The 25,272-nt window shown below is 45.0% G+C and overlaps 1 protein-coding gene across 1 annotated transcript; it reads right to left on the reverse strand.

Annotated features, from left to right (window-relative positions):
- Window positions 1-11,116: 11,116 nt before the first annotated feature.
- Window positions 11,117-11,643, reverse strand: LOC311598019 (large ribosomal subunit protein uL24-like). Its single transcript, XM_084782762.1, has one exon. It carries the CDS (start codon window positions 11,602-11,604, stop codon window positions 11,260-11,262), a length of 345 nt encoding a protein of 114 aa, XP_084638888.1. The 5' UTR covers window positions 11,605-11,643; the 3' UTR covers window positions 11,117-11,259.
- Between the last annotated feature and the right edge of the window lie 13,629 nt (window positions 11,644-25,272).

Genomic DNA, 25,272 nt, shown 5'->3' on the forward strand with positions numbered 1-25,272 from the left:
TGTGTATGTGTGTGAGTGTGTGTATGTATGTATGTATGTATGTATGTGTGTGAGTGTGTGTGTGAGTGTGTGTATGTGAGTGTATGTGTATGTGTGTGAGTGTGTGTGTATGTGTGTGAGTGTGTGTGTGTATGTGTGTGACTGTGTGTATGTGAGTGTATGTGTATGTGTGTGAGTGTGTGTGTATGTGTATGTGTGTGAGTGTGTGTGTATGTGTGTGAGTGTGTGTATGTGTGTGAGTGTGTGTATGTGTGTGAGTGTGTGTGTATGTGTGTGAGTGTGTGTGTATGTGTGTGAGTGTGTGTGTATGTGTGTGACTGTGTGTATGTGAGTGTATGTGTATGTGTGTGAGTGTGTGTGTATGTGTGTGAGTGTGTGTGTATGTGTGTGACTGTGTGTATGTGTGTGAGTGTGTGTGTGTATGTGTGTGAGTGTGTGTGTATGTGTGTGAGTGTGTGTATGTGTGTGAGTGTGTGTATGTGTTTGAGTGTGTGTGTATGTGTGTATGTGTGTGTATGTGTGTGAGTGTGTGTATGTGTGTGAGTGTGTGTGTATGTGTGTGAGTGTGTGTGTATGTGTGTGAGTGTGTGTATGTGTGAGTGTGTGTGTATGTGTGTGAGTGTGTGTATGTGTGTGAGTGTGTGTGTATGTGTGTGAGTGTGTGTATGTGTGTGAGTGTGTGTGTGTGTGAGTGTGTGTATGTGTGTGAGTGTGTGTATGTGTATGAGTGTGTGTGTATGTGTGTATGTGTGTGTATGGGTGTGAGTGTGTGTATGTGTGTGAGTGTGTGTGTATGTGTGTGTATGGGTGTGAGTGTGTGTGTGTGTATGTGTATGTGTGTGTTCCTTCCTTCCACTACTGAACTCGGGTTGTCAGGCTTTCACCTGCTAAGCCATCTCATCAACTCTAACCTTCTGTTTGTACTCTTAAAAGATAGGCTGTCCTTGGCCTTGCTGTGCAGCCTGAGAGAGGACAAATGACTTTGTGATTTTCCCATCCTCCTACCGTCACCACCACCTGGCTTCATGAAGTTCTGGGGATCAAACCGTGACCTTCATGCATGCTGGGTAAGTGCTCTGCCAACTGAGCTTCGTCCTCAGCCCCTGTGCTGCACTTTCCTAACTTTTATATTGGCATGTCAAATATAGAAATGCCATTTTCTTTAAAAACAAAGAAGTGTGGGTGGGACATAGGAGAGAGAAAGCTCTGCATTCGCCCAGCTTAAAAACACTACGCTGGGTGGTGAAGTAATTTACAAGACTATCCCTGATCTCCCTCCCTCCCTCCCTCTCTCCCCTCCCCTCACCACACACATTCTTTTTTTACAGTGTGGGTTACATTTGTGTGCATGTGCCTGTGTATGTGGGTGTTTGCATGTGTATATGTGTGTTGTAGAGGCATGAACATTTAACACAGCAAAAAAATGTGTGGGAGTCAGAGAACAAGCTGTGGGGGTCTCCTATTCTGAGGGTCCGAGGGTTGGAACTAGGCACAAAGGGCCTTCCTCTGCTAGTCCATCGTGGTGGTCCCCGCTGCTGCATCACTCCTCTCCACATTCCACACAGAAAGCTGTGTGATCTGTAGCAGAGAGTCCGACCTTGCACACAAGGAAACAGGCTTAGCTCGAGATGCCGCTAGTTAAGGGTAGGCAATGTTGCGCCTCCGTTTGACTTGAAACCCACTAGACGTCCTCACGTCTGCGACCCCTTTTATGCAGATCTCCTAAAGAGGCAAAATAAATCTGCCAACAATTAATAAACATTGATGATTTCCTTTACAAATGAATTTGTTGTAGAGTTTAAAAAGTAATCAGTGCTTAAGTAGCATCTGTCCTTATTTATAATTGACTCAACTGTATCTGTTTCTCAGGGACATATTGTCCAGCATGGTACAAGGTATAAGTAATTGTCATGTGTGAATTCTAGTTTTCAAAAGCTCTTTGCTGCTTTTTCCCGACACCACATGCTGACATGTATCTTATGTCATGAGTGTTACTAATAAAAATCAGCGGAAAGGCTCACCTGGCTGTGGTGTGAGGCACTGAACTCTGTAAGCAGCCAAGGGTGACTGAACTGCAGTGTATCTGAAGCGGTTCCCACAAAGCCAGGACAGACTTTAGCCACATGGTTCTAGCTTCAGAGTTAAGGATACAAGAAGGGGGTTGTAGACTCCCCCATCCCTACCCCCACCCAGTGGCTAAGGAAAGTCCCCTAGGCTCTGCATGTGTCACGGATGTCCCTGCATGGAGGCTCTGAGAAGCCATTGCATGGAGCTATGAAGTTGAAACCAAGATTGTTTTGGAGACCTCAAGATATTAGAGATGTCAGAGTCATGGGATACCTGCCTAAGAGAGCTGCTAGCAGTGTGTAGAACCAGAGAGAGAGAGAGAGAGAGAGAGAGAGAGAGAGAGAGAGAGAGAGAGAGGGAGAGAGAGGAAATATGATGCAGTCAACAACACTAGAAGGAGCTGAGGGTCTGAAGAGCACTTTTACATCAGGCATGAGGATGCGGAGTTTGAAGTTTGCCCAGCTGGTTTTGGTCTTGCTTTGGTCCAGTGTTTCCTCATTATGCTCCCTTTGGAAGGGTAATGTATATTCTGTGCCACTGTGTGCTGGAAGCTTGTGATCTGTTTCTTTATTCTGATTTTATAGGGGGCCATGAGCAAGAGATTGCCATGAGTCTCCGAAGAGACTATGAACTTTAGACTTTTATTTTTATTTTTTATTTTTTGAGACAGGGTTTCCCTATGTAGCCTTGGCTGTCCTAGACTCGCTTTGTAGACCAGGCTGGCCTTGAACTCACAGCGATCTGAGTGCCTCTGTCTCCCAAGTGCTGGGATTAAAGGTGCCGCCACCACGCCTGGCAGAACTTTGGACTTTTAGACAATGTTGAGACTGTGATAGACAATGGGGACTTTTGAAGTTGGACAGAATGTATTTTTGTACTGTGCTATGGCTACAAGCCTGTGAGGGCCGGGGATTGCAATGCAGTGGTCTGAATAAGGATAGCAGGCTACCAAGAAGAGACTTGATACCCTATGAGCATATACAGGGGGAGGAGGTCCCCCTCAGTCACAGTCATAGGGGAGGGGAATAAGGGGAAAATGGGAGGGAGGGAGGAATGGGAGGATACAAGGGATGGGATAACCATTGAGATGTAATATGAATAAATTAATAAAAAAAGAAAAAGAAAAAAAAAAGAAAATACAGATATTTACATTATAATTTTTAACAGTAGAAAAATTACAGTTATGGTGTAGCAATAAAGATAATTTTATGTCTGCTTGCTACAACAACAACAACAAAAAAAGGATGTCCCCATAGGCTCTTATACTGGAACACTTGGCCATCATGGAATGGCACTATTTGTGAAGAATTTGGAGGTGTAGCCCTGTTGGAGGAAGTGTGTCACTGGGGGGTAGGCTTTGAGGTTTCAAAAGCACACACCAGCCCCGGCCCCTTCCCAGCCTTTGCCCCCAAGACCAGCTTCGGGAACCAGGGAAGAAGAGAGAAGAGAAAGTGTTGGTGGATCTGTGGTAGGGAGAACTGAGCAGCGGTGCAGCTACAGGAACTAGTTGTTGAGAAGAGGTTGAAGAATGGAGGAAAACAGAAATACTGACCCAGGCATATTCTGTACAAACTGAAAGGTCTTGGGGCCCAGCAGCACTTTACTTTTCTTCTGTTGTCCTTGTCTCTTACTTCTTTTTTATGTTCCTCCTACTCCTTGGGCCAACCCCAGTACTTTATTTCAAGTGAAGTTCAATTTTTTTTCATTACAGATTACATCATGATTTTTCTCATCTTTTACAATCAACAGAGCAAGAGAACAGTCTGAAAAGAAATACAAACAGTTTTGTATAATCTACAATAAAGCAAACAGCAAAAATCAATCAATTTCCCAGCAATGGTCAGCATGATCTGATTATTATTTCTTAAATAATACTTGGGAAAATGTAATCCTAAATTTCCCCCAGGCTTTAAGCCACGTGTTTACATAATTGTCTTAGCAACATAGCTTGAAACTAAATGTTCTCTAATAAAGAAAAAAAAAACTTGACCTACTCTCAGTCCCAAGACAACAGGTGTGCTATCTAAGCCTAGACTAACTGCCAAGGGATCCTCTATTGTAAAATATCTGTAAAGCATGACATTCCAAGCCTACTTTCTATTGCTCTCAAAGCAGATTCTAAAGAAACCTTTCTACATCTAACAGTATCTAGCCAGGTACTGTTATGTCAAGGTCCTAACTTTCTTGCCAAGCAGTTTCGGCCTGACTGCTCACAGTGGTCAGAGCCAAGATTCTCTTATTCTCTCAAGCCTTCGGCCAGATGCCTTCTTTCAACATTCTCTGTGGGAAAAAAATTTTCCAGTGTAAATTTCATTAGAGCTGAGAAATAAAGAGAGAAAGATAGTTTTAGGAGAAAAAGTAGATTTCAAAGTAGTTTTTAGGCAAAACTACACCCGGACCATACATAATATTTATGGGCAGTGGTGATCAGCAAGAGATCTTTGGAACTTTGTCAAGCAAATCCTCAATAGCTATTCTGGATGTCTAGAGATCATGCTGGACAGTCATAGGTCTCTGGAACTTTGTCAAGCAAAACTTCTACGACTTGTCCCTGTGTCTCCAACATCTGTGGATCAGGATGTAGCTCTCAGCTACTGCTCCAGTTGCCTGCATGATGCCACACTCCCTGACATGATGATAATAGACTAAGCCTCTGAAACTGTAAGCAGACAACTTTTCTAAAAGAAAGCCTGGTGTGTCTTCACAGCAGAACAACACTGACTAAGACATTTCCTTTACTCTTACATTTAAATCTTTATGGACTACTTTAGAATGACCTTGAAAATATCTCACTAGAACACACACATAGAGACAGACACACAGACAGGTATGCATGCATGCTCACACACAGAAACAGACACGCTCATACATGCACATAGACAGGCACTACATATAGACTCTTGCACACAGACAGGCATACACACACACACACACACACACACACACACACACACACACACACCTATCACTTACTCTTGTGTCAGCATTGCTGCCTAAGGGAAGGGTTGCTGCTAAATAAGCAACCACTGCAGTCCAGGGCTCTTCCCTCAGCTCCTCCCTGTCTGCCCAAACACTGAAGCTGCACTAATGCAGGAGCTTTGGCTGAAGCCCATGTGTTCTCCATGATGAGTGACAAGTCCCCCTCTCTAGGCACTTTATGGATAAATATCTAGAGATTCCAGTATTGTACTCAGTAACTTTCTATGGTTAAGAGAGTGGAGACAGGGCTAATATTTACTCTTGTCCTTGCTAAAGGGTTGGTGGAAATATCCAAGATGCAGAAGCAGGCTAGACGTCAGTCAGGAGATGAGTAAGTAAAGAAAACATGGTGTCTCTACACAATGGCATTCTAGTCAGTCATAAAAAAGGATGAGATCATGTGACCCCAACAATGGGTGGAACTGGAGATCTTCGTGTTCACCAGACTTAAGAAGACAACTACCAAATATGCTTTCTCCCATAGTGGGGATATAGATTTGTCTACAACATTAGAGTAAAGGAGGGATGTGGGAAGAATTGTAAGCTTTGTCACAGGTGAAAGCAGTCTTGGCGGGCTTTGCCCTTGGACACACCATGGATACTCCCTGAGATTAACCTTGAGATAGACTGGGTGGAGCCATCATGGGCCTGGAATTCAGGAAGCACACTGGGGACTCCACCTGGATTTTGTGTTTCTAATCGACCATTGATGGGAGGAGGAGACCGGCCCTTGCATGTGAGAGACAGACAGAGAGGACAGAGAGAGCAGCAGGTTCAGACCAGGCTTGAGCTCACGTGGATCGGGAAGAGGATCCGCGAACAGGCCAGACCAGCGCGCAGGCCAGAGACACCAAGGGACCCGTCCCATGGAATGTATACTGGAAGGTTCACTCTTTTTTCCCTTTAACCTCTTTTCCCTCTTGTGTAAGTTAGTTGGGTTGTATAATAGAGTTTCGTTGTTAAGAACAGAGCCAACAGAAGGACTACCTCAAGAAAGGGGAATAGACGGATGAGAGGGAGGACCAAGAGAGGGGAGTCGTATGTGGAGCCCAGAATTTAAATACACATTTGACATAAAACTAGAGGCCATACCAGTGGGAGCAGGCGCTGGGAGAATAGAGAGGGGAGCATATGAGCAAAGTGTAATGGGATACATGTATCAAAATGCCATTAAGAAACTTATTTTGCACACTATTTTTAGTCTAGTCATAGAAATAGGGACAGTTTATGTAGAAAAGGACACTCCTGCCAAGGTCAGAAGATGGTACCTGACTCCCTGGAGCTAGCGTTACAACCATTTGTGAGCCACCAAATGAGGGTGCTGAAAGTGGAACTAGCAGCAAGTTCACTCATAACTTAGAAGAAGAGCAAGTGCTCATAACTGCGGAGCCGTCTTTCCAGTCTCTAGATGGCATCTTCACAGGTTCTGCATCAAGTTGCATATTGTCTTTCCATATTTCTTTCATAATTGCCCTGCGTTCTGAATCAGTCAATGCTTTGAGTGCAAATGTTGACACAAGTGGCTTTTCACATCTTCCTTCCCTTTACCCTTGAAGCTGGACCACACACAAGACTCAGCCTGGTCCAGGATGTAGTGATGGGAAGGTTATGGCCTTTGCTCTGCACAGAGAGCTATTCTAGAGTGAGACCCAAAAACATTCCCCAAAGCATAGAGCCTGTAGATTCCTCACCTTGACCAGGTAGACATCTGTGACTTCCCCTGTGAATTGGGACAGGAGTTTCAATGCGTCAGGGTTTTTATTTTCTTCTTGCCATGTGTACAATACATGATTTATATTTTTAAATTTTCTTAAATGCACTTACTCACCTACGAAATATGGTGTAAATGTCTTTGAGGATTTTTTTCTCTCAGCAATTATCAAACACGTTGAAATTGGATTTGCAATCTATCTAGACTAAAGACGGAATAAAAAGAATGCATACAGAATGGCATTGTGGCCTTGAAGTGACTATGGAGTCACTGTAGAGTAGAAAAGTGGGTCTGTACTCTAACACTTGCTGGAGGGTTTATCCTGGTCTGGCTTTTTATTATGAAGCCACCTTAACGTATGCTAATGAATTATTTATGGTTTAATATTTTAGAAAGCATTAGTGTCAGTCTTAGTTTCAAAAGTTGTGTTTGTGCACAATGAGTTTGTCCACTGTATACACAAGACTTAGTTGTGATTTTGAAGGGTGTGTTGTTTCAGCTGGCTGAGAGGTGGGGGCTACAGACCTGGCGGGATGGGAGCTGGTGTGCACGGAAGAGCAGCAGAGAATGAGAGGAGAGAAGTGTGCTCAGGCCCTCCTCCCGACCGCCAGCTTTCCCTTGGACCAACTCCAGCTTGAGCGCTTCCTCCCTTCTACAATTGCGTTTGTTATGTCTTCCTTTGGTCCCATCCCACCCTCCAGTCTCTCACTTACATGCCCCAGTGGTCTCCCTGACATTCTAGAACTCAGCACGTGAGTCCCAAAGGAGGCTGCAGTCGAATCAAGCAAAGCACAAGGCACGCCTTGTCACCAGGTCGGATTCCTCCGGGGCTTCCCGCTGTTTTCTTATGCTGTTCCCATTAGACAGCTTCGTCTTCGTCTGGACAGTTTCTGTGACCTGAAGGACAGAAGGGGGAAAGGCCACTAAAAAAAGGCAGGGAAGAATTTTAAAAGTCGGGATGTCTTTAAATAGCTTCAGTTGGTGCCAGTTCCCATCTTTTCTGATGGTGAAACTTTCCCTGAATAAACAGGATAGTTCTTTGTGCTCTGACAGTTTCTCACTGCTGTCCCAGTGCAGGGGGATGAGCAACACGCTTTGTCCATGTCTAAGGCTATCACTCAGTTATCCACTTGAGTCGAGTCAGCCCGTATTTGTTAGTTGGGAAGCGAGTTAGTGGTTTAGGAGGCCTGACCATCCTGAAAGCTAACAACCTCTCCATCATTTATGCCATTTCCTCATTAAATAAAGCACATGGGCAGTTGCCTCCATGCACTGTCACTGCGTATCTAGAGTCCACCAAGGCTGTTCAGTGCTATGGCTTCTCTGAGACACACTGGACAAGTGTCTTAAATCCATGGGTGGCTAATCCACAGCATGGGAGATCATACATGTACTTATTTGACATGGTACAGCCATACAACATTGTTGTGTATAAAGTTCATGCTTGAACCATGCAGTCGAGTTACAAAAAATTTACCTTAAAAAACCTCATAATTTTTAAAGGAAGCTTATAATTTGTTACTGGGCCACACTAGTTGCTATCTTGCCACTCCCTCATGCCCCTTGGGAACGGTAGACCAGACTCCCTGTTACATAAATCATCTCAAACCCTAGATGCCTCTGTTCCTGTCAAAACCTAGTGTCCAGTGTTCAGAACCCAGATGGGAAGTTAGAAGCAAAAGGACATAAATTTATGCTAACGCTCCTGGGGAGCATCGCCTGGGGAAAGTGAGCACAGAGCAGTTCCCTGACAGCTCTGTTGTCCGCCACAACTGATTTCGTTATGTTCTTAGGTTAAAATTTTGGGTTTGTGATAATCCCTGTTGGATTACGACAAAAAAAAATTAGTGAGAGCCTTACATGTTATGCAACCTGCAGAAGACTTCCTATTTTGTATCATATTTATTTTTGTTCTTTTATTGTGTGTGCGCACTTGAGCGCATGCTGCCTTTTTGCTCGGGCTCCGTTTCTTTCCTGGGACACCATGAGGTGCATTGAAGCTTCAAGTGTTTTTCTGTGTGAGTGACTCAGAGATTCAGTTAATGAGGTCTTAAGAGGTCAGCAGGCAGCTTATTCGAAAATCTTTCCTTTTGAGGAGACATCTGCTTCTCTTTCAGGGTGCCAATCACTACATGTGTCTTCCAACACTACCACATTTTCAGCCATCTGGAGTGGCTGCTTCCCGAGCACGCAGGCTTAGTCACCATACACAAACACACACCTTTGTCTAAACTTCAACACCAACCTGAAAAACACACTGCCATCTCTTCAACTCTTTAAAGTTCATGTGTATTTTCTCTAGGACATTGCTAGCCTCTTTTATTTGCGGTCTGTTTATTGGCTTCTGCTCATGGGAATGCCAGGGAAAACTGAGGGGAAAGTTGTTTTTGTTGTTATTCTTGGTCCTTAAAGTCACAGTATGGGAGAAAACCCAAGATTCACTCTTCTTACCTCTCACTACACGCCAGGTAGGCCATCTGGTACCTTCTTATTTCAAAGCTGCCTAGGGTAGTGGAGTTATGCAGACTTCTTAAAAATGTATTTCAGAGTTGATAAATTGTGCTTTTCAGAAACCTCCTTTTACATTCAACTAAAGCAGCTCCCGTTGCTGTGAGAGGTCAGTCAAAGGTTTCAGTCTGGCATGCACAACAGCTTTGGTTGGCGGTAAGAGGCAAGGTCTCAGATTTAGGCATGGTTGAGTTCAAATCTGGCCTCTGCTTCCAGTGAGTTATATAATTTGAGGCAGTTGTGTGACTGTCCCATCTCCTGGTTTCCTCATCTGAAGACTGAGGAAACGAAGACGCACAACCAGGAGCAGGGAATGTTTTCGGACTTGAATTTCCTCTCACAGTGGACAAATAGTGACCTCCACATTTTCTCAAGGGGAGTGGGAACCAGGGCTTGCTTGGGTTCAATTCTTCATCGCCCTTAGACAGTGCTATGTGCCTGGCACACATTCTGGCATTGCGAATATGTAATTAACAACAAGTATAAAATCCCAAGAGTAGGGAAGGAGATGCTATTCTACTAAGTAGCTTCAGGCCAAGGCCAATGAGTCTTCATTTGTTTACTGTGAAATGGGTCGTTTAGAAATGACCTTTTGCCTTTGAATACGTGAGGGACATTTATCTTGTTCTGTCAGAGAAGGAACTTCCTTCCAGAGAAGAAAGTTGTTTAGATAAAGTTTGTGGACCTAAGAATTATGTTTTATTAGTAAGTCAACATTTCAACTCCCAGATGTTTTGTTTTGTTACATTTTTCGTGCTTTAAACAAGACAGATATCTATGTCCCTCTTCTTTTAACCATCCAGAAAAAAGTCATTTCTGCGTGGGAGAGCTCAGCCCCTGTGGTCTCTCATCATCCAGTGCAGCCTGTCTTTTTACTTTGTTTTTGATGAGCAGGCATTGATTGTACAGGGTAAGGAGCTGAGTGTGACGTTTAGTTGCATCTTGAAATATGACAGAAGCTGTGTCATATTTTCTTGGTGCACTCAAGATGAAAAAGGTGAACAGGTTTGGTTTCTATTCCTTTGGCATCCCCTCATGGGAGGCCCAAGACAGATGCTGAGCGCAGCTTACCAAGTGAAAGCAGAGACAAGGGTGGAGCCGAAGAAGCCAAAGGCTAGCACAGTTCCCTTTTCTTTTACCGTTCTGGTGACTGATGTCTTCAGCTTTCTCCCTGGAGGATTTCCAAGTCCTTGTTTCTCCCCGATATTTTCAACCATGGTTAAATGACCCAGCAGTGCGTTGCCGGCACAGAAGCTGAAGAGAAATGGTTGGCAAAGCCTGCCACTTTCACGTCAAAGAGACAACGATAAGCTCACGCTCCATTCATTCACCTCCACTGCTTTCTTTTTTCAGAAGTGAAGCCGAGCAGGGCAAGGTGCCTGGGAGGAGGGAGACAGAGGACCTACTCAGGATCTACAGAACGTTGCAGAGTTTCTGTTCATGCCTGGATCTTTGGAGGGTTTCTTAGTTTTTTCAGCATTGGTGTTAACTGGCGTAATATCAGTGTTTCTGACTTGGTGAGAGTCTTTGACCTTCAGTGACATTAATGAACGAACATAGCAGAACTCACCTCACTGGGGCAACCAGATGCCCCTGTCTCCTTGGCTCCCAGGTATGTTTCCAGAGGAGTCTGCGTCCCCTTCCAGTGTCCCTTGCCGTGGGTCCCCTGCTTTCTCGTCAGCAGTCATCTCTAGTCTTGAAGCCATGTTCACCAACTACCACAACTTCCACTCTTCTTGAGGCCTTGAAATCGCAGACAAGCTTCGCCATGCTTCATGTTCTGTGCCTGTTGCCTGATTGCTTTGGTTTTCCTTCATAGTCTCTGTCTTGTCATGGATGAGGTGGTGAGTCTTTTTTTTTTTCTACTTAAACAGTCTTTAATGAGAGCTGTGCGTGAGAGGCCTCTACTCCTGCATCTTCTCGATTGTTTCCTCCTTGTGTTTGCTCTTCTTCTTTCCTACTTGGCAGGATTAGGCTTTCCTTTCCAGGATCTTCTAGTCTTTGTCCAGCTTTAGCCTGGTGATGACCACCTTGCTGGGGTGGATGCCCACATGGACAGTTGTGCTGTTAGCCTTTTCTCGCTGCACTCGTTCAATGTAGATGATGTATTTTTTCCTGTATACCTGGACCACTTTGCCAATCTGCTGGCCTTTGTAGTGTCCTTGGACAACCTGCATTTCGTCGTCCTTCCAAATGGGCATGGACCGGACCTTGTACTTCTGCCTCAGCTCTTTGGAAAGGGAGGAAGACATGATCTTCCTCCGAATGTGAGAGGGGGCATTGAAATGGCATTTGCGGTTCCTGCTCTGGTCAGAAGTCACGAAGGGGTCGAACTTCATTTTGGCGGCTGCGATCCAGCGATGGCCACAAGAGGAAAGAGGTCTCAAGGTGGTGAGTCCTGTGGTGTAGGAATGAACACGAAGGCACAGTACTAGGTTGATAGGGCACTCACTCAAGGAGTGTGAGGTCTCTTAGTTCCCTGGAAACAACCCAGGAAGGCTGGGCTAGTCAGCATCCTGTGCAGTCTCTGAGCCATGCTGCCACTCGGATGGCCATGTCTGCCTTTTCTGTGTTGATAGAATTAGAATAATACTCTTGCAGAGCCGTTGGCTAGCTTGGGTTTTACAGAAAGCACAGTCTTTTGGGGCTTTGTCTAAGGGAAAGGAGCTGGGACTTTTCACAGAAACATTGCTGCCTAGTGGACTCCAAACCCAGAGGGGGTTTTTCACATCCAGCCTTGATTATTAAAAAATCTATCTTGGAGCGTCTGGGGAGAGAGGATGCTTCTAGCCTCAGAGGTCACGTGAAAGAAGAGGGCTGTGTATGTCACACATGACCTCTCCTGTTGCTTTTGTCTGTTCTGTCTGGGTTTTAGCATTTGTGGGTGATGTACAAAAAACCCCACAACTGATGTAATTTCAGGAGCAGAGATAATTTTCAAGCTTTGATATCTGAAATCTAACCGTGAGAGAGTCATTCCTCTGGGTTTTCCTTCAAGAGTTTCTTATAAAGGTGTAAATACCACTGGGGTGTTTTATTTAAAAGCTCGAGTGTTTTCTTCCCCACCCTCAATACTTCAAGACAATGTCCGTCCACAGTAGAGGGGAAATCATTGGCAAGTAGCTGAAACTTAAGTAGCAAGGAAGACAGAAGATCTCAGAAATGGTGTGCAGGAGATGGCACTTAAAGAAGAATCCAGGGACAGATTTTTGACAAGTTCAGGTTTTTTGTGTGTTTTTGTTTGTTTGTTTTTATCTTCCATTTGTGTGTGGTCATCTACTGCAAGAGCCTTTGCCATTTGTAGACGATTGAAATGGTGGAATGAGCTACTTGCAAGATGAAGTTATAGTATGTAAATGCAGGTTGGAAGCAGCTCCCGGGCTGGGAGGGAGGGAGTGGGGAGGGAGGGAGGGAGGGAGGGAGGGAGGGAAGGAAGGAGAAAGAGAGAGAGAGAAGAGACAGAGACAGAGAGAGAGACAGAGAGAGAGAGACAGAGAGAAAGAAGAGAAGAGAAGAAAAAGAAGGAAGAGGAGGAGAGATACAGAAAGAGAAAGCAGATGAGAGAGAGGGTGACCAAAATGTCTGGATTATATAGTGAAAGGAAGCCCTTTCCCCTGGGCTGGAAAGTTAAGGGTAGAGGATAGGGTATGCTGGCCACACCCTGCAGCAGGTAAGGACTGAAGAATGCTTGAAACCAAACAGTAGGTTGTATATTTTGGGTTGTGTTAAATAATTAGCAACAGTACCACGAGCCTCTAAGAGTGGTTAGGCAGATGCCTGATGTTAAAATGTGGAATAATTTCTTTTTCAGTAGCTAGTAAAAGTACAAACACAAACGTGACTGCGGATTCCTTCCAAGCAGCCCATGGATGTTCTTGTTTGTGTTGCTCCATTTGGACACTATGGACCACCTCTTTCTCCCCAGTGGGATGGGATGGTCTTTCCTGGACAGGATGGGAAGGAGACGATGGAATGTGTGTGGACCCAGACCATATAAACCACAAGGACAGATCAGGATATACAGTGTCCTTCAGGGCCATTAGAACAAAAGGGTTCAGGAATGGAAATTGGGAGTAGAGTTCCTAAAGCCGGAAAAAATGTGGCAGGAAGAAGAGGCAGCTAGCTGTCTGAGGGAACTGATTTTTAGAAATATATCTTATTAATTTATTCATATTACATCTCAGTTGTTATCCCATCCCTTGTATCCTCCCATTCCTCCCTCCTTCCCATTTTCCCCTTACTCCCTTCTCCTATGACTGTGATTGAGGGGGACCTCCTCCCCCTATATATGCTCATAGGGTATAAAGTCTCTTCTTGGTAGCCTGCTATCCTTCCTCTGAGTGCCACCAGCCCTCCCCATCCAGGGGACGTGGTCAAATATGGGGCACCAGAGTTTGTGTGAAAGTCAGACCCCACTCTCCACTCAATTGTGGAGAATGTCCTGTCCATTGGCTAGATCTGGGTAGGGGTTCGAAGTTTAGTGCACGTATTGTCCTTGGCTGGTCCCACAGTTTGAGCAGGACCCCTGGGCCCAGATCTGCCCATCATAATGTTCTTCATAATGAGTGAGTTAACCCAGAAGCAGAAAGAGTCAAATGGTACATACTCACTTATATCTGGACACTAGCCCAAGGGATATGTCCCATGAAAGTTTTCACTTACCAGGAAAGTGGGACAGAGGGGAGGACATCCTACTGGGACTCTAGGTGAGAGAAGCATGGGAGCATGGGGAAATAGAAGGATCCAGAGGGTCCTAGAAACCTACAGAAACTGTTTTGACAAATGAAGAATGCTGAGACCTGGCTCTTGTGGGTAGATGTCTGTATTTTCCTAATGCCAGTGGCTGAGTCAGGCCCAACCTGGTGACAGGGACCAGGTGAGGCAAGGCCATCCAGTTCAATCTTGTCTCCAGCTCTCTGCTAGGCCTTGTGAACGTGAGCCAGCAGCACAATGACTCTTACTCCAGGCAGTTCCTTAAGACCTGCAGGCATGCCCTGGACTGTGTCTTCACACAAATCCCTTTAGCTAAACGTTCTCTTGTTGTACGGGAAGAACGAACTTCACGGTGGGGGACACAGTAATGGTTGCATGGGATGGAGCTAAATGTCTTCCTTCTCTACAGTGGTTTTTTTTTTAATAGCTGCCTTTCCCTTTGCAGTTCTTAAGATTTATTTATTTATTATTATGTATACAGTGTTCTGCCTACATATACACCTGTTGGCCAGAAGAGGCATCAGATCAAATTACAGATGGTTGTGAACCATCATGTGATTGCTGGGAGTTGAACTCAGGACCTATGGAAGAGCAGGCAGCGCTCTTAACCACTGAGCCATCTCTCCAGCCCCCTTCTCTAAAGTTTATGATCTTAAACTTTTTGTTGCTTTTTAGATAGCTAAATGAATTAACCCCCATTTCACATGAATTAAAAAGAAGTTCCAGAGGTTTCTGTAGTGTGGCTCCCTCAACTTTTTGGGTAGTAAGGAATCTCCGAGAGTGAAGAATATATTTCTTGTGTTTCTCTCACACAAGGGCTCCTCACATCTGCCTATCCCTGTGGCCCTTACGTTGTGAGGCTGAGAAAATATGGAGTATGGGTGAAGCCAGAGCACCCTCACAAGGGTAAGCGGACAGGAGGGATAATGTGTACTGTCCTGGAGAATTGGCAGCATCAGGGAAAATGTCTCCTAGGGTCAAGACCGCTCTTTCTGCTGTGTGAGTGGATTGCATCCTAGCTCTCACTCCTGCACTCCAGAGGGTTAGGAATCTGCTGAAGAAAAGAAGTAAGGAAGGGAGAGAGGAAGGAAGGAAGGGAGGAAGGAAAGGAGAGAGGAAGGAAGGAAAGAAGGAAGGAAAGGGCATGGCCATTAGAGAACCAGGCATGGGTTATTACTTATTTAAGGGATCAAAAGGCAGGTCCACTGGCCAGTAATTGCTACTGACCAGGGGAGGTGGAGGAATCTAAAGACAGTAAAGGAAGCATACAAGAAGAAGGATGTTGTTTGTGACCACTCCCTGAGGGATGCATGAGTTTGTCTATGTGGTGAGGGCATGGCAGTGAGAAGTGAGTAAAAAGGAAATGGAGTGAGTGAAAATGCAAGAAACTGGGAAGAAGGAGGTGAGGGACCACCAGGATAATTGAGAGAGAGAGAGAGAGAGAGAGAGAGAGAGAGAGAGAGAGAGAGAGAGAGAGAGAGAGAGAGAGAAACTTAAAGGAAGTTTTGGGGAGAAAAATGGGGGTGCTTAAGGAGGGTACTGCTAGCTGCTGGTAAGCTCCTGCACCCTGTATTTCTCTTCCATACTTCTGCCTGCTCTTCAGTTTCCTTCCCGAAGTACCAACCAGACTTCAGCTAGGAGCCCTGCCTCTTTTCTGTCATGTCATTCTCCTTGTTTCCTGCATCACAATGACAGCAGTGCAAAATGATCATGTTTGTTTCTTGTAGACTTGCTTGGTGCGTCTCTGTCTGGATGCAGGGGCAGAGCTGTGAGGTCAAGGATGATACACAGCTGTTTCCCACAGGATTCTTACGTGTGCAGCGCAGCGCAAGGGGTGCTAGACACTGTGCCCATCATCACACCAGAAGATTACAAGAACCAATGAACAGAGGCTGGCCAGGCGGCTTAAAGGGTAAAAGCACTTGTTGTCAAGTGAAGTCTGAATTCAGTCCCTGTACCCAGCACGGAAGAAAGAAAGAATTGATTACCACCACTTGTTGTCTGACCTACACACACACACACATACACACACACACACACACACACATACACACACACACATACACACACACATACACACACACACACATACACACACATACATACACACACACACATACACACACATACACATACACACACACATACACACACACACATACACACACACACATACACACACACACATACACACACATACACATACACACACATACACACACACACATACACACACACACACACACGTATGCATGTGTGCACACAGGCATGGGTGCATACACATGCACGCAGTCACACTAGAATAAGTAAAAAGGAAACTTTAAAAAAAATAAAAAGAACGGATGAACAAAACTGAAATCTAGACAACATTTTTGACAGCTGATATGCTATTCTAAGCATGAGGTAATAACATCTTAAAAGTAATTTGTTGGGAGCCAGACAGAACTGAAAAGATAATCACATGCAATTTCAAAAAGTAGAGATGGAAATGAGGGAAAGATCAAGCCTGTCATATATCTAATTGTTTCATTGCTTTTCTTTCTCTCTGAATAAGGTTCTGTGTCGTAGTGCTGCCAAAATTAGAGAAGCCACACTTTTCTGGACAAGGTGACATAGATTCTTTTGCTATGGAGAACAGAAATACCAGGCAGGGTAACAGAGGAGACAGAGGCAGGGGAATCTCTGTGAGTTCCAGGCCAGCCAGGACTGCACAGAGAAAACCCATCTCAAAAAGAATAAGAAATGTACCCTGGAAGTCATGCAGCCAGCGAAGAGCTTGACTCCCTCTCCACCCAGCGAAGGCCTGTCCTGAATCACCATCATGCCCTCCTGTCTGAACAACCCTAGCTACAGAGCCACCACGCCTGTCTGTGCAGTGGGAGAGGTGACAGGGCTTGCCTGTCGGGAAGCTCACTTCTAAAGTAAGTGGACAGGTATTCTCCAGGTGACAGAATTTTCATTACAGCCATTGACTTGCTCGAGCCTACAGCAATAGTTTTTCTTGCTCTCCCTGTACCTTGCGAGGGACATTGGGAGTATGGCTTTTAGTGGTATATCTAACACTATGAAACACGAAATAGTTAACAGATAACATGTGCTTGTTACTAACTGATTCAGTGCAGATACATCTGTATGTGTGTATGTGTGTTTGTACACGCATGTACAATTCCCATGCACGTGGATGCCAGAGATCAACCTTGGTGATTGTTCCTTAGGCACGTCTTTGGAGATAGGCTCTCTCATTGGTCTAGAGTTCACCAAGTCAACTAGGCTGGTTAGCAAGCCCCAGGGACCCACCTGTCTCTTGACCCCCTCAGCACTGGGTACCAATGCATCACCTTGTGTGACCATGTCTGGCTGTTTTATAAAACGCAGGCTCTAGGATGAGGCTCAGGTCCTTGTGCTTGCAAAACAAACATTTTACTGAGGGAACATCTTCACAGCCCAACACCCTGAGCCCTGTACTCACAGTATTCATGTGTCAGTACTGTGATTTCTTCCAGAAGCCTTATGTGTATGAATCCTCCTTTTTATGAGTGCCCTGAGATGTGGGCTATCCAAGCAATTTGCCCAGGTTTCCCTTTTGGTACTGAGAATGCCGAGCTTCTGGAACCTGTGTGCACTCTGACCACACTCCTTTTCTTTCTCTATTTCAACACACTTTTTAAAAATTTTTATTAATTTATTCATATTACATCTCAATTGTTAGCCTATCCCTTGTATTCTCCCATTCCTCCCTCCCTCCCGCTTCCCCCCCCCCCTACTCCCTTCCCCTGTGTCTGTGACTGAGGGGGACTTCCTCCCCCTGTATATGCTCATAGGGTATTGAGTCTCTTCTTGGTGACCTATTATCCTTCCTCTGAGTGCCACCAGGTCAACACACTTTCTAAATTTACTTATTCTGTTTTATAGATATGAATGTTTCTGTCTATATGTATGTATGTGCAGCACATGCATGACCAGTGTCTGAAGAGGTCAGAAGAAAGCACTACATTCTTTGGAACCATGCAAATGGCTGTGAGCCTCCATGAGGGTCCTGGCAATTGATCCCAGGTCCTCTGCAGGAGCAGCAAGTATTCTTAACTGCTGAGTCATCTCTCCAGACCCTGGAGCCCACATTCTTTTTTTTTTTTCATTAGGTGCCACCTTCTTTTATTTTTTAAACATTTCTTTTATATTTTGAGATTATAAAATAGTCACATGATTTTCACCTTCCCTTTCCTCCCTCTAAACCTTCTAATATACCCTTTCTTAATGTCTTTCAAATTCATGGCCTCTTTTTAATTAACTGTTATATATATATATATATATATATATATATATATATATATATATATATATATATATACACACACAACAAAGCATCTAATTTGGAAAGTATATATCTATGTATTACATATAATATATGCATATGTCAATTAAAGCAATAGTAGTAAATTCTCCCGTAGGACCTTTATCCTGTGGGTTCTTAGTTCAATAGAGGTACCACAAACGCATTTCATCTTGTGGAGCAGGCCCTCAACCCAATCAGAAAGAGGCTGGGTACTCCTTTGATGCTGGTGTCTTTATTGTATCAGTAGTCACGTATTGCCAGGACAGGCATCGCTGTGGCAGGTGAGTAAGAATGATGGTTACTCTTCTCCCCCAGGAGCTTGTGAAGAACCTTCCAGCATGTGTTTAAATAAACACATTCATACACACGTACGTAGACAGAGAGTAATAGGAAGACAAAAAGGGACAAAAGAGAGAGACAAAGATAGTGGAAGGGAGAAACAGACACACAGGGAGACACCAAAATGTTTTAACGAAAGAATAATATTTCATGGAGATTTAGCCAACATGGCCTGGCAGTGATGGTATGCACATTTAATCCCAATGGAGGCAGGCAGAGGCAGGTAGATCTCTGTGAGTTCCAGGCCAGTCTGGTTTACAGAGCGAGTTCCAGGACAGCCAAGGCTATAAAGAGAAACCCTGTCTTAAAAACACACACACACACAAGCAAACAAACAAACAAAAAAAGAAAAAAGAAAAAAGAAAAAGAGGAAGAAAAGAAAAAGATTTATCCCATGTAATTTAAGAGCCTGTCAAATCCCAAGAGCTCCTGGAGATGCAGTGCTGCCAGCCCCAGGGGATGGATGATGCAGGGGAGTGTACATGCAGAGCTGTGAGGCTGGCAGCTCTCGCCAGCTGCAACCTGAAGGACTCTCTTCTTCAATCCCAAAGGAAAGAAGAAGGTCTAGCCAGCAGCTCTCAGGCAGACAGAAGCACCTCTTACCACAGGGAAAGATAGCACAAAATAATCAAACTCAGGACTGAAATCAGTAAAATACGAACCAACATAAAAACCCAACCCTGAGCCCACATTTTTAACCTCACCCTGCCAGTCCTGTTACTCGCTTCAGGCTCCATTCCTGGATATTCATGGGCTGAGTCCCATGGCGGTCACACAGATGGAGCTGTGGTATGCTGGAGTCAGCTCATGTGGCCGAGAGGCACTGGTGGACGGTGCAGCATATCCCAACTCTGTGTTCAGTTGATAGCTTAAAGTTGGCACTCTGGCAGAACTCACACCACAGAACACAAACACTACAGGTCAGGACTTCCCGGCTCTAAGAACTGGTTGTTCAGAGCTTCCAGAAGAGCCAGGCCTCTTCCCAATGGCCTAATGAGTTTTATAGAGTGGTCTCCAAACAGTCTTTCTTAACACTTTCATAGTTTTCACTTAGTAGTTATAGGAGGGCATTTGCTGCATGGAATTTAAGTATATACACCTATTAAACACAACTCTGTGAACGCAACACTGCAAGTCAGGGAAGGAGCCATGGAGGAGCCATCTGGACAGAGGCCCAGGACTCTGACAAAACAAGATACAGGGAAAGATGGAGGACTCTGGGGGCCACAGGGCTACATCCTGCTCATTACCTGTTTGGCCTTGGGCAATGCTTTAGCTTTTCCTAACTCCATTGGTATCAGGAGTATTGATGACCCAAACCTCTGGCTCTCTTCCCTAACATCTTAGATAAATGTTACCCTCATGTCTTTCCCTGGATCCCTCTGGGGACCAGACCTCACTGTCTAGATGGGTTTATTGTTGTTGTTGTTGTTGTTTGTTTGTTTTTAGGTGAGGAGGATGCTCTTTTTGTCTTAGTCCTGATACATTTGTTGACTCTGAAAGATGTTGATGGGGCTGGAGAGATGGCTCAGCGGTTAAGAGCACTGACTCCTCTTCCAGAGGTCCTGAGTTCAATTCCTGGCAACTACATGGGGGCTCACAACCATCTATAAAGTGATCAGATGCATACTGTATACATAATAAATAAATGTAAAAAAAAAAGATGTTGATGAAGCGCAGAGAGCAGGGTAGTGTGCAAGAGCTGCCTGCAAAGAGCCCCGGTCAGTGCAGCAAACCCAACTGCAGCACAAACTACTGAATGAAAGCAGCAACAGGGACAGCTATCTGCACAGCCAGCAGCCACGGGCCCTGCAGCGAACCACAGTGTCCAGGGCTAAATCTTAATACAGCGGGAAAGGTATACTGACCAGATTGGACAGATTCTAATGAGAATTCCCATCTAAGTGACTAAAACTTATTAGTTAGGAATGAACATATTAGAAGGAGGACATAGTGGAGATGCAGAAGAGCTTCGTTAACTTCTTCCTTAGACACTGTGGCCAGTTTCTCTCCCCTTTGCTATTTCTTTGTTGTCTCTTTGCACTATCATTCCCGCTTTGCCTTTTTTTCTTCTGATTGCCCTTTCTTACTCCTCTCTGTGGTCAGGGGTAAAGAAACTCTGGTGCCAGCTGCATCTGCCCTTGAATCCAGTCCCCCCAGGCTTCCTTAGGAGCTGGTGTCTGAAGCGGAGGGAAGTTCAAAGCCTTCTGCCTTGCCCACTTCCCAAGTTCGGAGTCTGGTTTTCTTTCTCTTCTTTGATCTCACAGTCCAAGACACACTTGTCTGATTAGTAATTACAAATATTAGAGTTGGCGCTGGGCAGTCGTCGGGAGGGATGCTTGGCACTTGACAAAGAGACTCTTGTACAGAGAGTAGCGGAGGGTGAGCAGTAGGTGGCGCTCTCCAGCCATCAATGCCCAGAGGGATTGGAAAGGTCAGAGTGCAACTTCTTTTCCTGAAGTTTGAAGAGGCTTCCTAGCTCGTTTACAGGAATGGCCAGATTTTTGGTTCTGTCACAATCTTACTTCTTTTAACCATTTATCCCCTTCATGGTGTGTTGGGGACTGCAGAGCTGGGAAATGGACTACCTAAATATGTCACTAAAACTTATTTTTGCTGATGGAACTAAGAATTGGATTGATAGTCTACCTGAATGTCAGGTCAATGATAATCTTTCAGAGAAAACGTTGGTGCGGTGTGGGAGGCGGCCTTATTTGTCCCCAGCATATTACGTGGGGTGATGGCCAACCTTTTTGGTGGTACATAAATAAATAATCAACAACGACAGACCTTTTTTTTGGAAGTGTGACAAAAAAAAAGTCTATTTCTGTTTGAGGAACCCTTGGAATAGTCAGCATAAGTGGGACAGGTTTGCTTAGCGTCGCTGTGGCAACACACTCCATAGCTGCTTCCTGGCCCAGTAAAGGGACAGCATCTGGCTGAAGGCTTCGCACTCAGTGGGGACTGGGTAAATACAGACTTGAAGGCTCCTTCCATCCCTATACTATGCTCTAGAAAATAGGATATTTTCTTTACTCATTTTCCCCTTTTCTTTGCCTACCTTGGAGACCGTAGCACAAATTTTAGCTAAGTAGAGACACCAGGTCCAGTAGTGGCCCTGTGACATCATGTCTTTCACATCCAGCAGATTCCCCCTCACCTTAGCTACTGTTGCTGTGGAGATACACCACGACCAAGGTAGTGTATGTAAGAAAGGATGCTTGTCGCTCCGGGATCGTCATGGTAGCAGGCAGGCACTGGAGCAGTAACTGAGAGATAATATTTGGTCCATAAGCTCTTGGCGGAAAGAGACTGAAACTGCGCGAACTATAGGGTTTTGAAACGTCAAAGCCCTCCTACAGCAAAGCGCCTCCTCCTAATCCTTCCTAAACAGTCAACAACTACTCACTCACACTACCACACCTTCTTTCTCTCCTTACCCTTGTGACGTCCATGGTGCTCCTCGGCAGAGACAACTGCATCCTGTCCACTCTGCTTGATTATAGCATCATCTGCCTCCTCCACCACCAATGCGGCTGTTTCATGGGTGCTGACTGTCCCAGTTTATCTGGTACTGCTGTGATGAAACAAACAACCCTAAAGTTCCTTATTACATTTTAATGTGTCCAATCGCTTCACCCAATTTTGGATTTGCAAGCTATACACACCGTGTTCAAGATTGCTAACCTTAAGAAATGGCCTCTGTGGTGGTTAAGCAGAAGCCCGGGGCTGAAAGCATCCATCAACTTTCTCTTCTAATTGTGTTTTCTGTGCGATGCCATCTTTAACAAAAGCTGCAAAGAATCTCAGGCAGGCGGGGGCTGGCAAAGGAGACGCTTTGGGGCCTGGGTCAAACTGTACCTTCTCTGAAGACATTTATGTACCCCAACCCAATCTCTTAGGACCCTTTGGCAGGCTTGTGAAGACTGATAAATCAAGACAGGAAAAGTCCTTCGGTTGTAAGAGCCTTGAAGGGCTCTCGCTAACATTTCGTCTGCTCAGACCTGCAGCATCGAGGCTATCAGAGTCTGCAGGAGAGATCCAGCCCAACTGGTTATCATCAACACGTATAAAAATCAACGACAGCTTTCAGCGGCAATGCGTCAGTTTCAAGCCTCTCCCGTCGTCTTCATCTCAGCTTCTGGCCTAACTCTAGGATTTTGTCTTTGCACACTCTATATGGCGTGCTATTCTGAGCTCCTGGTAGGTCTGTGTGGCAGTGGCCCCTTTCTTGCATCAGCACCCATAGCCTACTTGTGAATGTGTGTGCTCTCTATGGTCCACGACGGCATAGTGGCCACCCCTGTAAGAACAGTTTCTATCTTCAGTGTCCCCACTCCTGTGGTCTGACTTTGTGTAATGCTGGGACTTCTGGAAATTTTTTCTAAAAGATTTATTTATTTATTATTATGAATATAGTGTTCTGTCTGCTTGTACACCTGCAGGCCAGAAGAAGGCATCAGATCACATTATAGATTGTTGTGAGCCACCATGCGGTTGCTGGGGATTGAACTCAGGAACTCTGGATGAGCAGTTAGTGCCCTTAACCTCTGAGCCATCTCTCCAGCCCTCTTTTGTTCAGTCAGCTAACAGAGCTGGTCACCTGATGACTGAAGTCTTTCCTGTATCTTCTTCTTTTAACTCTTTCAGGAGTGTCAGTGCAGGCAGCATGAGTAGCTGTAGAAATGCCTCCAGCTGTTAACTGAGCATCTAAAAGTCTTTCCCTGCCACCAACTCTTGTCTGTTTCTCCATCTCTTCTGTGTTCATGGAGGTCTTAATTTTTTTTCTCATCCAGTTATGTAAATCTAGTGAGAAGGTCCTATCTTACCCTGGGGTTGGGGTGAGGGTATCATGGTAGTGTAGCATGGAGCATATCTTATCATTTGAATGTCTTCACCCCTGTTCCTAAAGGGATACCAACACAAAGGAAGCAGGCAGTCTTGCTCAAAATAATAAGCAAGAACGGCAGGGTGTGTCCCTGGAAACTGTGCTAGTTATGCCTTTCCTTGCTTCGATAAAATGCCTGTCAAGACTCTACTTGAAGGGGGCGGATTCTTTTGCTTTATGGCTCAAAGGGATATAGTCTGTCCTAGCCAGAGGGCATGGAGGGAGGGAGTGTGAGGTGGGTGATCACATCGTGTCTGCACTCAGGAAGCCAGAGGCCTGGCTATGAAGCCTCAAGTCCGTCCCCAGTGACCACTTCCTCCAGCCAGGCTCCGCCTCCTAAGGGTTCCACAACCTTCCAAGACAGTGCCACCTCCTGGAGACCAAGGATTCAAACACATAAGGCTGCTGGAGACATTTCACACCCATACCAAGCCGGAAACAGCATGTATTTGGGGTTCTCTTCACTGTCTTCCTTACCTCCTTAGTAAAAACAATTTGAGGCTCTCCTTCCACCATAGACCTTCGCTGTAAGCTAGCTGGCTTCTGGATGCACTGGTAGAAGGACCAGGGAGTTTTCCCCATCACTTCTTCCCCATCCGGTAGCTAAGCTGCATCAGCTTTCTCGAGCACTCTCTGCCCCACCCCCCACCCCCGACCCTGAAGACTATGGTAAAGTAGAAATTGCAAGTGTTGTGTAGGCTCAGAGGTTAGAATTGGGGATGAACCTGGATCACAGGGCCTTGGAAGGATTACCCAGACGAGAAGGAGGAAGTTTCTCTTAAGCTCTAAGATGTATTTGTCACCAAGCACTATATTTGGAAAAACTACAGCTTAAACATCGGTGAGATTGTGTGTGTTTGTGTGTGTGTGCTTATTTGTTTGTGGTATGTATATATGTATGCATGGGTATGTACGTGATGTGTGTATGTGTGGAATGTATGTATATTATATATGTGTGTGTGTATGTGTGTATATATGTGGTGTGTATAGGTGTATGTGCTATGTATGTCTGTATGCAGTATAAGAGGTGTATGTGTGTGTATCTGTATATATGATGCATGTATGTACATATGTGATGTGTATCTGTGTGTTGAAAGAGCTCCTCTGCCATCTCTTAAATAGTCATCATGACTCACGGCTTTTTTTTTTCATCCAAGACATAATTATTATTATGATTTGAGTTACCTTGAAATGACAGACATCTGTTTCATTGGATTATCCCCGTAAATCAGTCATATTAAACTGCTGCTGGCATGATTGATTCAGGCTCTTCAGTCTGAGTTTTCTTAAGGCCAGAGGGTTTTAGAGTCAGGAGAGGACGGAGTCTGAGGTTGCGTTCTGTTTGGAGGAGTGCCAGACTGGAGAGAAACACGTTCTACAGGCCTGTTCCGATGCTTCTGCTGGTTGCAGTCTGACTGAGGGACCTGGACGATGAGCTTCATTATATGGTGACACTTTTGTTCACAGGCATGAAGGAAGTGAGATGTTTGCAGAGCTCAGCAGCCTCTGGGCAGCATTCGGCGCATGGTGAGAAGGTTCCCAGAGCAGTTTCTGACGGAGCAATTGAAAAGTCAGCTTTACCGGGCTGCTCCACCCTTTCTGCACTGATGAGAACAAATGCAGTACTGGGGTGGCAGCTGTAATCTGGAAGTGGGTTTTAGAAACCCACTTTCCTGAATAAATGGTCTATCACAGCCCATCACTGTGGAGGCCAAGAAGCTGCATTAGATGAGA

The sequence above is a fragment of the Acomys minous genome (genome assembly GCF_964271855.1).
Source record: "Acomys minous genome assembly, chromosome: 5".
NCBI lineage: Eukaryota > Metazoa > Chordata > Mammalia > Rodentia > Muridae > Acomys > Acomys minous.

What these genes read in the sequence shown, in the direction of transcription:
- LOC311598019 (XM_084782762.1), bottom strand. Translation starts at nt 11,604, where the DNA reads ATGAAGTTCGACCCCTTCGTGACTTCTGACCAGAGCAGGAACCGCAAA.